Source organism: Numida meleagris, chromosome 1, assembly GCF_002078875.1.
Source record: "Numida meleagris isolate 19003 breed g44 Domestic line chromosome 1, NumMel1.0, whole genome shotgun sequence".
Taxonomy (NCBI): Eukaryota; Metazoa; Chordata; class Aves; order Galliformes; family Numididae; genus Numida; species Numida meleagris.
Window position 1 is genome coordinate 43,374,261 of NC_034409.1, and position 13,060 is coordinate 43,387,320.

The 13,060-nt window shown below is 34.6% G+C and overlaps 1 protein-coding gene across 4 annotated transcripts in view; it reads right to left on the bottom strand.

The window, feature by feature from the left end:
- The window catches only part of C1H12orf50 (chromosome 1 C12orf50 homolog), a 16,253-nt gene continuing 3,193 nt past the window's right edge, over positions 1–13,060 (bottom strand). The window contains exons 3-12 of one of the 4 annotated variants that reach the window (XM_021385353.1): positions 12,299–12,422; positions 9,733–9,892; positions 8,353–8,430; positions 8,146–8,265; positions 7,749–7,868; positions 6,744–6,851; positions 6,241–6,348; positions 5,806–6,009; positions 4,074–4,165; positions 1–2,782 (exon numbers count right to left, since the gene is read on the bottom strand). In XM_021385353.1, the coding sequence (XP_021241028.1) occupies positions 2,744–2,782; positions 4,074–4,165; positions 5,806–6,009; positions 6,241–6,348; positions 6,744–6,851; positions 7,749–7,868; positions 8,146–8,265; positions 8,353–8,430; positions 9,733–9,892; positions 12,299–12,325 (1,056 nt within the window). In that variant the 5' untranslated portion in view covers positions 12,326–12,422 and the 3' untranslated portion in view covers positions 1–2,743. Of the gene's footprint in view, positions 2,783–4,073; positions 4,166–5,805; positions 6,010–6,240; positions 6,349–6,743; positions 6,852–7,748; positions 7,869–8,145; positions 8,266–8,352; positions 8,431–9,732; positions 9,910–12,298; positions 12,423–13,060 lie in introns of all 4 variants that reach the window. The other 3 variants (XM_021385351.1, XM_021385350.1, XM_021385352.1) reach the window with 3 other exon arrangements.

Below are 13,060 nucleotides of genomic sequence, written 5' to 3' on the forward strand. Positions count from 1 at the left end.
TTCATTTTTATTAGGTGCATTTATTTTGTACTTATGAATACACAGACACTGTGTTTTAAACATACTATAGTAACAATGTTATACATTAAAGCACGGTCTCTGCTTTAGGTGGCTCACCATTAGACTCCTCTGACCTGTTCACCCTTTGGTCACCGGTAGTTTCTACACCCAGAAAAGAAAAAAGGGCTAAGACTCATCTCCTTTTATATTAGCTCTGAACTACAATAAATACACAGATTAACAGAGCTCTATTGGTTTAAATACAGTTAAGTGAGAGAATCGAGTGGAATATTTATGTTTTCAGATGTCATAATGCTTTCTCAGATCTCACAATATATGTTTGGATGGAAATACAGTAACAAACCAACTTACTTCTCATTCACTGATCATAAATTTGGAGACTGGGAGCTCACTTTGCTACTGCTTCAAATCCAAATTATGTCAGCCATAATGATATTTTTTTCCACACCATTCGGTACTCCCAACATGTTTCATTAAATATGAATTTACCAGGGAAGTCTAAAACTGTAGCACTGACTACTTTGTCATTATCCGATGCTGGAACACTGGGCAACATTCAAATTTTATCCCCATCTGTTCTTTCTAGTAATTTTAAGTACGTTTTTGGCAAGCAGATAGTTACTAATTGCAATAACATCTTGAAATTCCACTTTTTGTACAAGTACATTGATAAGGAAAATCAACAGTCTTGACACCTGAACAAGCAAACAGTATTAAATGTACTCTGAAATAAAATTGTTAAGGTATAGTAAGAAATTTGCTCTGCTACTCTCAAAACCAAATGAAAAATAAAAATACGATATTGCAAAAGTTAAATATTGAAATCCCTTTTAACTAAATGCAAAAAAAAAAAAAAACCAACAGCAACAACAAAAAAAACCAGCTCAATTTAATGTAATACTGTAAACTACAGAGAGATTGAACAATCACTAAATGTAAGATTTACATTGAGATAATGTGGAAAAATGAGACTAAAAGTATTTTTCAAGGTGTTAAAAAATATCCGGGCGGAATGGCCCTCCAAGATTTTAAAATGCCTCAGGCAGACAACACAAAATGCTGCTGCAAGGCACTGTGTGCTACAATTTGAAAATCCAATGTGTAATTAGAGAGAGGGAGACATTTTCAGTACGCTTCATAAATGATTTTAAAAAGATGCTTTGTGTCTTTTACAATTTCTATATCTCAGCTAAAACAGATAATCTGTTCTCAGTTAAGGAAAGCAATGCTCAACTGCAATAATTACAGCATTTTTAACATTTAAATTATTAAAAATTAAATTTTTAAAAGCTATAAAAGCAAAAGCATTCTCACCACTTTGTTTTTGCAAGATATTTTCAGTAAAGTATGATGATACTTCTCACAGAATATAATAATTTAAAGTAGAAGGCACCCTAGAAGGCATCTGATACAATTTCATGTTCAGTCAATATGAAACAAATGTTGCAAGGAAACAAAATGCTTTTATATTCACAGCTGTGGCTGCTACTGAACCACAGCACTCCCTCCAAAAGTTTGAAGGGCTCTACCCCAAAACTGAGTACATTCTACGAATGACCAAGGGTCAGGTAAATGCAAAAAATAAAAAAAAAAAGGGGAAAATGTTTGAGACAAAGATATAAATTCATATATATGTAACTATTCCGTATTAGGCACGCCCATTGGCTACTGACCAGTATTCAATGTAAGACAGATAATTCTCTGCCTGGCCCCCTTTATCTTAACTCGCTTTGAAACATGTCTCTTTCTGTTACGTGGCACACACATTACGCAATTTTCAGTATTCAAAGCTATTTTGACTTTTTGAAGGCATTTGTCTTAATCTTCTAAAGATCCTCTTTTGGGCTCTACTTCCTGCGTACATCTGCCTTCTGGTGTGGCAGTCAATATATTTTCACACATTGCCGTTTAATGTTTGACATATTGAACCAATTGAAGAATGAAGGTGATCAAATCCCATTCTCTCCATTTACAGGCAAGAAACCAAACTGACAGATCATATAGAACAACAACAAAGATCACTGAAATGAAGAAAAGATGGTAAAACAAATTTACGCCTTCTAGGGAAACAACAGTAGGCTGTCGTTCATTACAAACACTTAGACAGTTTGTTTTTTCAGAAAGCAATATTAAGACCCTGTCTTTATCAAATCTTTTATACATTTGTTTAAAATGTGTGTAGAAACACATTTCAGTTAATTCTTGCAAAAATGGTGACATATCAAGATCAAACTCAGACTGAACCCCCAAACACCTAACAATTACATCATCTGTGAATCTGACTTTCACAGCAACACAGACATTTTCTAGAATGCATCAGTATTGATTCGAAGTCCTATGAAAGTTCCAAGTACAGTTAATAGTATCTATTCATATTAATAATTATGCGTTAAAGCATCTGTCCAACAAAATGGGAGAAGACTGCTGAAGGATCTTTTACTATCGGTCTTGCAGTATATAGCTGAAGTCTGTAAAAAATCATTTCTACTGTCAAATTTTCACAGCAGATTAAATTTTGTGAGCAGATTGAAGACCTTTATAGGTGCACATACGGAAAATACTTTTAATATACATCTTTATCGTTTTTCAATGTTAGAGTGTACTTCCTGCATCTTATTGTATCATTTCGGTGTCCAGTTGTGCAGTATTTGATTTTCTTCTGTAACTTAAATTTTTCTTCAAAGTTGAATTATTGGCTTCATATCTTTCTGCTGCCTATAAATCATTCTCCTTTTTTCTTCATCTCCATTTCTTCTTGGCTCTGTGGTCAAAATACACATACTGAACATTTTGTGTATAATTTGAGTAAAACTGTATGCTCTTTCAGAGCAATTTTAAGAACTAAACTTTCAACAATTACAGAAGCAATAGAAATAAAAATATTTCATACTAATAAAATTAATCTATTTTCAAAATGTGCATTCTTTTTCCACCAAAACCTTTCAAAGCAGATGTTTGAGAACTATGCAGTACTTGCATGAAGTAACCAGACATGGCAGCAAGCCTAGATTACAGTAGGTGGTTTCAAGTGCTTTGCATCTATATGGTGCCTAAGCAGAATTTTGCATCTCTGACTGGAATCAAAACAGCGTAATGCTGAACTCCCTGAGTGAAGTCATCCAAATGCTAACAACCAGGCCACCTGGAGAGCTTTGAAAGACAAGACTACAAAATTGCACTTTTGCAACCCACTTTAGACTAATCTGCTATAGCTGGTTTATAATCATTCCAAGGACCAAAGTGGTTGCTCAGAAAAAAATGTTAATGATCATCTTCTATAGAATAAAGTAGCAATGAAAGAATTCACCCAAGAAAGGGCAGGGTTCAACAGGTTTTCAAGAACTTACTTCTTCTCATTTTCAGAGAAGTACTTTCTCATCAAGCTATAAGGTAAAGCTTTCAAGAACTATGAGGTTGCTCTGCTCTTCCACATTTTTTAACCATGCAACTGCTGAGTGAAATCCCTATTAGTCCACTGGGGAACAGACGGGAGATAAGGCAATGTTTTCCCTGAATGAAGTATAGAATGTAGACTGGCTATTTATCTGGGGGAAAGGACATACAAGTTCTAATCCCTGTGTTCAAGACACATGTAAAATGTATTAATGGTTCTTACAGTATGCTCTGAGTTTTTAGGTAGCTTGACCTTTTACAAACTTGGACTTAGGCTGTTACAGCTATTACAGATACTTAACGTGCACTCAAATAGAGAGAGACAAATAGAGTATCCACATATACAGTCTCTCCTGCTTTCTCCAGCGCTAGAAGCCAAAACCCTCTGCACGTATCTCCTCATTTAAAAAGCAGGTACATATTTTGTTTTCATATCAGTAACATTATAGACAGTTGAAAATCATGGGTTATTTATATACACAAAATTATACGTCTACAAATAAAACTACTAACTATTCTTTCAGATTATTCAGCATTGCTTAGAATCTTACAATCTTTGGTTGGGGAAGTTTTAAGAGACTTGAAGAGATACATTTTCTCAAATAGGAGAGACACTTAATAAAAACACTGAATTATAAATATTTCTACAACATATCTACCTGAATGGTTGTTTTAAACTTAGAGAATGTCTTTGCATGTGGATTTCTTTTTCTCCAAGTTGGTGCACTGTACGATCCTGAAGAATATTTGTCTGTAGAAGAAAAAATAAAAAATAATTTCTTAACTTCAGCGACAATTTCAGGAAAGATTATCTCAGCCTGATATGTGATTTAAAAGCAACATTTACTGAAGTATCAAAAAATGGATTAGGTGAATCATAATCACCCCTGAAATGAAAGCTATCATTAAATATACACTTTACCTTTAGTACATTAAAACATCTGTAACCTTTCATCATTTTCATGATGCTCACAGATTCTACAAAACGAATGTGCCTGTGTTGAAAATCTTTCTAAACAGTCAATTGCTTTTAGAATAAATAAATCCATAACCCAACATACGCTTTTATCTCTGCTTGTAAAAGCATCAGATGCAAGGCAATATTATGTTAATGAACAATCGTTTTGTACCACATTTGGTTAAAAATGCCTTTTTACCGATTTCCTCATTTTCTTTTAACTCCAGATTAATTCCATTAATTCCAACAAGTAATTGCATAATAATTCTGTTTTTCAGTTTATATGAAGCATCTAAGTACCACAGTTTTCAGTTTGGGTCCAAAATTTTTCATTTGTGTCAAGCAGAATTTTTGGTTCCAAACCCAATGGCTCAGGTACTCTTCAAAGAAAAGGTATCGAAAATGGTGATAGGTCTTCATAAGACAAAAACTCTGGACAAATTTTCTTTGAAATGCTCTATCCCTTTTTAGACTGCAAATTTGGTAAAATATATCTTTTCAATTTTTTTTTCCTATACAAACCTCTTCAGATTTAAACAAAACAAATATTACAAGGAAAAAAACCCACCAAACTGTTAGTCCCTAAGGCTAAATAATGATGTTGAGATTGTTTTCATTTACATTTTCTCATCTAAAAGCAATAATCTGTCAAAGGATGTTCCTTTTATTGGAAGTGAAGACAGGAAGGCACCTCAAAATGGAGATCCAGCTTAACAAAAATAAATAAAACTGGCAACGTCTTGTTTTACAATTATTTAAATTATTTATCACTCTATTTGTCACTGAGGTGACATATGAAAAAAGACAATTATCCAAAATATCAATGAAGATTGGAAATAAAACCCAAATTACGGTACTATACTGTGCGAAGCTGTATTATAAAATTTAAAATAAGTGAAAGATAAAAAATTAATTACACCTGAGAGAGTCAGAAAGTAACATATGAGATTCCAAAGCCCACTCTAAGCTTCTTGTCAAATTCATGACATGGTAGGTATTATCAAGAAGACAGATGGCAAAAAGATGAAGGAAAACATCATTCTGGAAGAATGGCAGGAAGAATGAATTTGGTCCTGCATTCGGTATAGGCAATATGAGAACATAATAATGTATATCACAAAAGTTCAGAACAAATTTAAATTGGCAACGGAAGTTAGAATACAGTCCAAGACTTTGTTTATTCTAGAAGAAAAGTAATCATAAATAATTAAAATAATCATAAATCATAAGTAAAACTCCAGTGAAATACTAGTTACAAAGACAAAAAAAAAAAAAAAAAGTCATTCCATGTTTAGTTATAAGTACCTAAACAGGTATTCATATTTAGATATAAAAACCTAAATTTTCACCTGCAGTGACAAACGTGAAAGCAGCAGAATACAGTCAGGTACTTTAAGAGCCATTTTAAGAATTCTGTGTAAGCAGGAACTCACCTGTAGATCCATTAAACATTGGATCCTGTAGGACTCTGACATTACGGTAGAACACATACACTGATCTTCGAGGTTCTGAAGAATTGAAATAAGGGTTTCTTTCAGTTTGTCTCACAGAACGAACAGAAGAAGCAGTTTCATCATCCTTTCTTGGATAATTTCGTTGGTAACTTGGCTTAACTTTTGAATATGAAGTGGGAATTCCTAAAATTGGAAAAACAAATTTCTAAAGAAATGTTGTGATATTACCCAAAATTTGACATATTTGAGAAAACTGAAGGCTGGAAGACAAAATTTTAAAAAATGTTCTGTACAGATAGTCCAGTCAAAATACAGATTGTCCATATGTGACACAAAGAACAGAACGAGGCAGTGCTAAATCATTCAATAATTTAGTTTACAGAAATGAATAAGCCAACTGTTTTCTAAAAATACCTTTGCCTGTTCCTGTATTAGGTGAGTTTCTTTGCTCCTCAGAAATCCATTTCTTTTTCTTTACTCCCTTAAAGTGGTATTTCCTCACCCGTTCAGAGCTGTTTGCTGCTGAAGGATTTAAATAGCACAGATATACTTTTCTAAAAGCACACATTTTCTTATCAAGAAATGCTATGATGTGTTGAAAAACTAATCTCCCATGTCACACACAGGTCTCTTTAGGTAAGGAACATTCTTTTACTCTTTAATTATTTTGAAAGAATCATCTCACAAAACAGAAGCAAAAGTTGCTACAGTTCCTCTAGCACAATTCAAGGTCTCAAAATCTTGATAGCAAGCTCAAACTTTAATAATAACAGAGTCCAACAGTACTTTGAATAAGTACAATGACTTTGATTGATTCTGTCTCAGAACATTTCCCATTAAGAATTAGAAAATCTTCAATAACACTGTACAAAATAGAATCTCACATAAAAATCAGAAAATATACAGTAATTAAGTACCTTTTACATTTGAATACTTTGATGCAGTTGGTATTTTTTCAAAAGGTACTGCCTCACTTCTTTTCCCATTAACAAATTTGTTTCTCTGTGCCACAAAATAATCACCTTCTACAGAAAATGAAGAAAAGCTTAAGAAAATCATCTATACCAAACATATTGAAAAATTAAATGTGAACAATTTTTATAATTACATTTTCACTGGAAGTTATAAAAAAATGCAAAAAATATAATAAAACCAAATAGACAATTCATTAAGGCCCCTCCTTCCCCCCCCCCCCCCAAAAAAAAAAAAAGAAGATAAACGTGACATTTAAAAGCTTTAAATTCATGTGGGTATGATTTGAGTGAATTACAGAATTGCTTCTCAGTGGTAACTTTTTACTAGCGACAGTAAAAATAATCTAATAGAAAGACATATACTGTGCATAAGTTGTAGTAAAAGAAGTAACGTGTAAGATACATTTATACTATTATATACTTGTCTGAAGCTAGAAGATGCACACCACTTTGCTCAAAGCTAGACCAAGCATCCCTAGCATGGTAATGAATTATTTTGCATTGACAAACTAAGGGGAGAAAAAGGAATAATACAGTAATTCTTATTCTTTTTACCTGTATTTAGTATATGAAGAAAAAGGAGTAAATGCTGTTAAGCAAACATACATAGATTGCTCTGAAAGTAACGTCTCCTGTAGTCATTCCTACACTTATTTTGTTGACTTCACAAGCCATTTCTTTCTCCAAAATAAGTGGGGAAAAGTCAAATGTAATGAGCATAAAGGCTTTTTATATTTACTATAATCTTAAAACAAGTGGAATCATAAATGGTATTTTCAGTCTTTACAATTAATGATGTAGTATGAGGAGGAGTGCATATAACATGAGTAACAAGAAAAAAACCTATGTATTTTATATTTAAATGGTGAAGTTTATTGCAGGCATATTGATTCATGGCAGCTTTCTTTACCACACCATGTTCAGTATCGAGAAGTCGATGTTAATTACCTTCATTTTCACAGGATTTATCATCTGTTCTGTTAACACACTTTACTGATACTTTCCTTCCTGAAGTCTCTCTCTCTCTTTTCATATTATTAAATTTTGTAGGAATTGCATTACTGTCACCTGGAAAGGCAACAGAAAGAACATTTTAGCTCCCTGTGTATAAGCACAATGAATGAAAATGTCATTCTCTTCCTTCCACATCTATGAATTAGTAATTAGCTCAAAGCAATTTCCTTTAACTGCTTATTTTATATTCTTCTCTTTTATTAGTCACTTGGATAGTGTATTGTGTAACTTAAGCACTGATGTGTAACATCTGAGTTTTCTAAGAAAATGCCACAATACTCAGGTTAAAGAAGACATGGTAAATATTGTCCACAAAGATGAAAATACCGGCCTTTCCACAGATCATGCTCGACGGTTTCCATTGGTAATTGCTCATTTTCCAAAGACGGAGATGGAGATACGAATTCTGTTGACTGGTGTTCCTGAGGGTACTGAATCCTGTAATATTCTCCTAAACATACCGCAAAATGTGAAAAAAATCTCTTTATTATATTGGCAACATTGCTGTTCATAAAAGGGTCACTAATTTCATATTTACCAGATTTATAGCACACTTCCTTTATTGCTCTTTCCTCTTCAATGTCTGCAGCAGTCTTTTCCAACAAATCACAAATATCTGTAGGAAACATTTGTAAAAGATTACCAGATATCTTGTCATGCTATTCAAAGACCCTTAATGTTTCCTAATTATCAAATAACATAATGATTTTCATTTTTGTCATGATTATTCCTAAATGTTAGGTTTTTCCAAGTGCAACGGAATTTCAGCTACAGCATCTATTAAAAAGTCAACGTTTGTTGATTTAAAATGATTTAAAACCATTTTCAGTATTCATTTGCTAAATGTTTGTTTACACTCACAAGGAAATCTCAATGAACACGTCATCAGGGAATTCCTGTCACAAAGCCTCTGCCCAATGTTGTTAAGCTGTAATGTCTGCTGGCACAGCTGGTGAAGAGAGTGTTCCTTATCTGTCTCAGTTAAGATTAAGAAGACTAATCTCTAAGCGAGACACATCCAACTGCTTAATTACATATTTTAATATATGTGGTTTGAAATACATATATGTGTAAACCAGTGAAGCATACTGCACGAACTCTCTTTACTAGACTTAAGAATAAGTTCTTTGTAATAAAATGAGACTGCCAACTGGATTTCAGCCACTTTAATAAATCAAACTGAGCAAATGGTTTGAGCTGAAGACAAACGACTATCTTTTGTAAACAAACCTTCATTGATGATGTACAGCCCCAACTCCTGTTCAGAAATCTGTTTCCCATAAAAAGAAGTACTTCCTAAATTGGCAATTTTTACATCGTAAGTAACCCATAAAATCAGATAATCCCAAAGAAAGAAAATACTTGGAGATGTACAGATCAAAAACATTTTGTTCACCATGAAAACACATTGGTTCTTGACCTGCTACTGTAAATCCCCTACTGAACATTCCTAAGCGCTCACTGGTAACAGTACTGGCTAACATTAAGCCACACAGCAAGTCCTCAGTCAACACATACTATTAAATATTAAGAATACTGGTGAGATAATAAAAATATGTCTTTCTAAATGAGAAAATGCCAACTGCTCAGATCATCCTCAAATTGAGAACTTGTCTGTCAAACACTATAATATAATGTACATCTGAACATTTTAAACTCTATTTGATGAAAAATGGAATATGTGAGTTATACCAGCACCGAAATACAAAACTAGACGCCTTGCAGGAGTTAGAAAATACTGGCTTACTCACACATCTGGTGACAACAGTTTTTTTGGAAAACAATTTAAAAAACTTGTCAACAACTCTTTCCTAAAAATGTTAATAGTCATGATAATAAATCAGCTATGAACTACATTGCAAGAGGCAAAAAACATCCATTCTATTTCCTTGTAAGAGGAAAAAGGAAATTTGTTTACTATTTTTGTAGTCTTCATCTTCCTCTTCATCCTCATCTTCATCCTCCTTTTTGTTGCTGAGGTTTATAATCAGTGGAGGGTGAATTGGTATTAAAAAATTCTCCTGAATTCTGAGCGATTCTTGACTATGGGCTGAATTCAGTATCCCTTCTTGGCCTTCCTGTTGAAATACAGTATCTGCAGAAAAGAACATGATACTGATTTTTTCAGGAGGGAATTGCAATATGAAATCTGGGTTCAGACCAACAGGTAAACTTTTGAAATAATTATCATATTTAAAGTATCTGCAAATAGACTAATTGTGCCTTTTAGCAAGTATCTTCTTCAGGCAAAAGAGCACCCTCCAAACACAGAAAGAATTAAAATGTACGCATACTAGCTCCTCTGAAGGAAAAGATAACACACTGCTGACTATAGCGTCATGGTTTTATGATTTTCGGTTATTGGTACTCCACATCATAATATCAGGTAGTGAATGTACCTGGTTCTCAGAAGAGAAGGACTACTACAGTCCCCAGGGTACTTTGCTCCTCTGTTACCATTTTCCAGCCGGAGGGAAAAGATAAAAGCTCGCAGTATAAAAACTTGCAGATCACGAGACCTCATCCTTTTTTCCACCCATCTCTCGTCTTGGCAGCACCGCGCTCTCCAGCCGTCTTATTGTCGGTAGTAGAGTAAGGCCTACCTTGATTTTGGGACATTCTCTCTCTCTGAATTGGATTTATCAGCTTAAATTGTAATTATATTGTATTATAGTGTGTTGTTTTGCATTCCGATATCTTATTTTAGTAAATTAGTTTGTTTCTCCTCAGATCATTGCCGCTATTCTTTGCTCTCAGGGCCATCTCCTTACTCTTCTTCCCTTTTCCCTTTTCCCGGGGTGTGGGCCTGTGGGTCCCCTGTCCCCTTCACAGAACTGGGCCAAATGCCCGTAAACCGTTGACACTATAGCCTTTTGAAAAGAGAAGCATTTTAATCATTCTGTGCTGTTTAAAAAAGGCTGTATTATCTCTTCCTCCTAGTAGATAGACAAGTCTAAGTCAGTAACTTTCTTTCTTCCAATCTGTTTGTAGATAGTTAACAACAGAGGGAAATATATGATTAGCAATATCTTGGCTGAAGTGAGTCAATGATTCTAGGACTATGCTTGTGGAAATATATTAAGCATGCTAAACAGGAGGCAGGCCTGTACTGCTCCACAGAGCATTAATTTGGAAGAACTTAGCACTGTTAAGCACTAAGTCAAATCAAACTTTAACAAGATTTTTAAGACTTGAAATAAATCAATATAGTTTTAGTATTTGCAATGTTATTGTGAGCACCCAGACTGTGGAGTTACACATATTCCAGTAAAATGAAAAAGTCTGGGCCCATTTTCCAGTTCTGATTTTTGGGCATTACTCCTAGAAAGGAGTGTACCTTGCCCACAGTGTCTACTGGGAATCTTCTCTAGTTCACACCATGCCCAAAATGTTGTGGATGATGAAACTGCACTAAAAGCAGTATGGACACTCATAGAAACATCACTACTACTGCCTGCGGGGACCTGTGTGGGGCAGTGCCTGAAGAATGGGCCCTAAGGCATGGAGCTGCGTTGGGGCAGTGCTTGGAGAGCTGCAGCCTGTGGGAAGGCCATGTGGGATCAGTTCAGGAAGGATGGCATCCCACTGGAGTGAACCCACACTGGGCAAAAAGTGATCATAAGGGAGCAGCAGAGATGAAGCATTAAGGACTGACTGCAGCTCCCCATTCCCCATTTCCTTGTGCTGCTTCAGAGGAGGAGGTAGAAGAGAGAGGACGGAGGGGAAAGGTGGTTATAGCTTGCTTTTAGCTTCTCAATTCTCTAGTCTGTGAGTAGTTGGCAATAAACTACATTAATCATTTCCTCAGAGAAAATGGATAATTTTAGATACTTTCTTAGAAAACTATTGGATTTCTCTATATGTATGAACTTACTATATGAAAATGACAGTGGAGAAAGTGTAGTGCACACAACTGCAATCTATTGGTGATATTCATTGTGGAACAGCTGAGTGTCAACTATTACACTCTGGAGAAGGAAAATATTTTAATATTTCAGTCCCTGAAAGATGGTCTAGGGTGAGGCCAGAAAAGGCCCTATCAACTCAGAAGCTAAAAGATTAATGATTTCCTATAAAACAAAATCTTCATACTAAATCAAACTTGTATTTTCTGTGTAGTGCAAAAAAGGATGACTTACCATCTACTACTCCAAAAACACAGCACAGATGAAAAGTTCACATAAAATGTGTACTCGATGGATCTCAGCAATCTGAATTGCCATTTACTAATTCATCTTTTATGTAACTAGCGGCTATGAGGATTGGTAACATTCCACCTACATAAATTAATATAGCAACCCCTATATCAATACAGCTCCTTCATTCACTTTGAACTTGATGTGATAGCTGGTCACACCTGATTTATTTGCAGTGGTGCATTTCTTGATGTTAACATGCATTATGTAAGCAGTGGAAGTTTAAGGATATTCTCAAATATTTACTTACTTTAGTGGACAAACTGTTGAGAAAATACTTTTACTTACTGTTACTAGGTGGCAGAAAAAGTCCATTTATATTACGAGGTTTGCTGTGATGGAAGACGCAACTGATCCTCACACAGCCTAATGGCTGCGTTTCCCAGAAACACAAGATGTTGCTGCAGTTTTGCTGCGAGACAAAACATTTTCAGACATTGTAAATTTAAAAATGCAAATGGACTACATTGACTAATACATAGTGTATTGTGAGGACCAGACGGCTAACACTTTGGAAAACCATACAGTGGCCTGTTAGAATGTTTAAAGTTATCTACACTTAAGCCAAAGGATCCAGAACTGCTGCCAGATAAGAATAGAGTAAAACTGTCTACATACTCTACAGTGACATACTCTACTGCAGAAGTTTTATGAGATGTTGGGAAGAAAAAAATATTTTTATTGTACACCATATTTATTTATGCGTGTCTGAGTTTCCTCTTCTACAGAATGGGATAATCAGACCTATCTCAAATGAAATCTGCTGTGTAAGTGCAAATCTCGTGCGTATACTCTCTTAACAGACATGGAGTTGTAGGAAAATAAGGACTATAAAAACTCCAAAACATAAAGATGCCTAAAAAAAACCTGAAATTGTACTAATTTAGGAACTTGTAATCCCTGTACAGACTTGTCAGACATGGATTACAGAACTGCAATAAAACTCTTTTGTTTCACTTCCCATTCAAAACCACTTTGGCAGGAGAAAGTCACTTTTGATTTTAGACTAAAAATTGTGCTTGAAGGAACATACTCCTTTCTACCTTTACG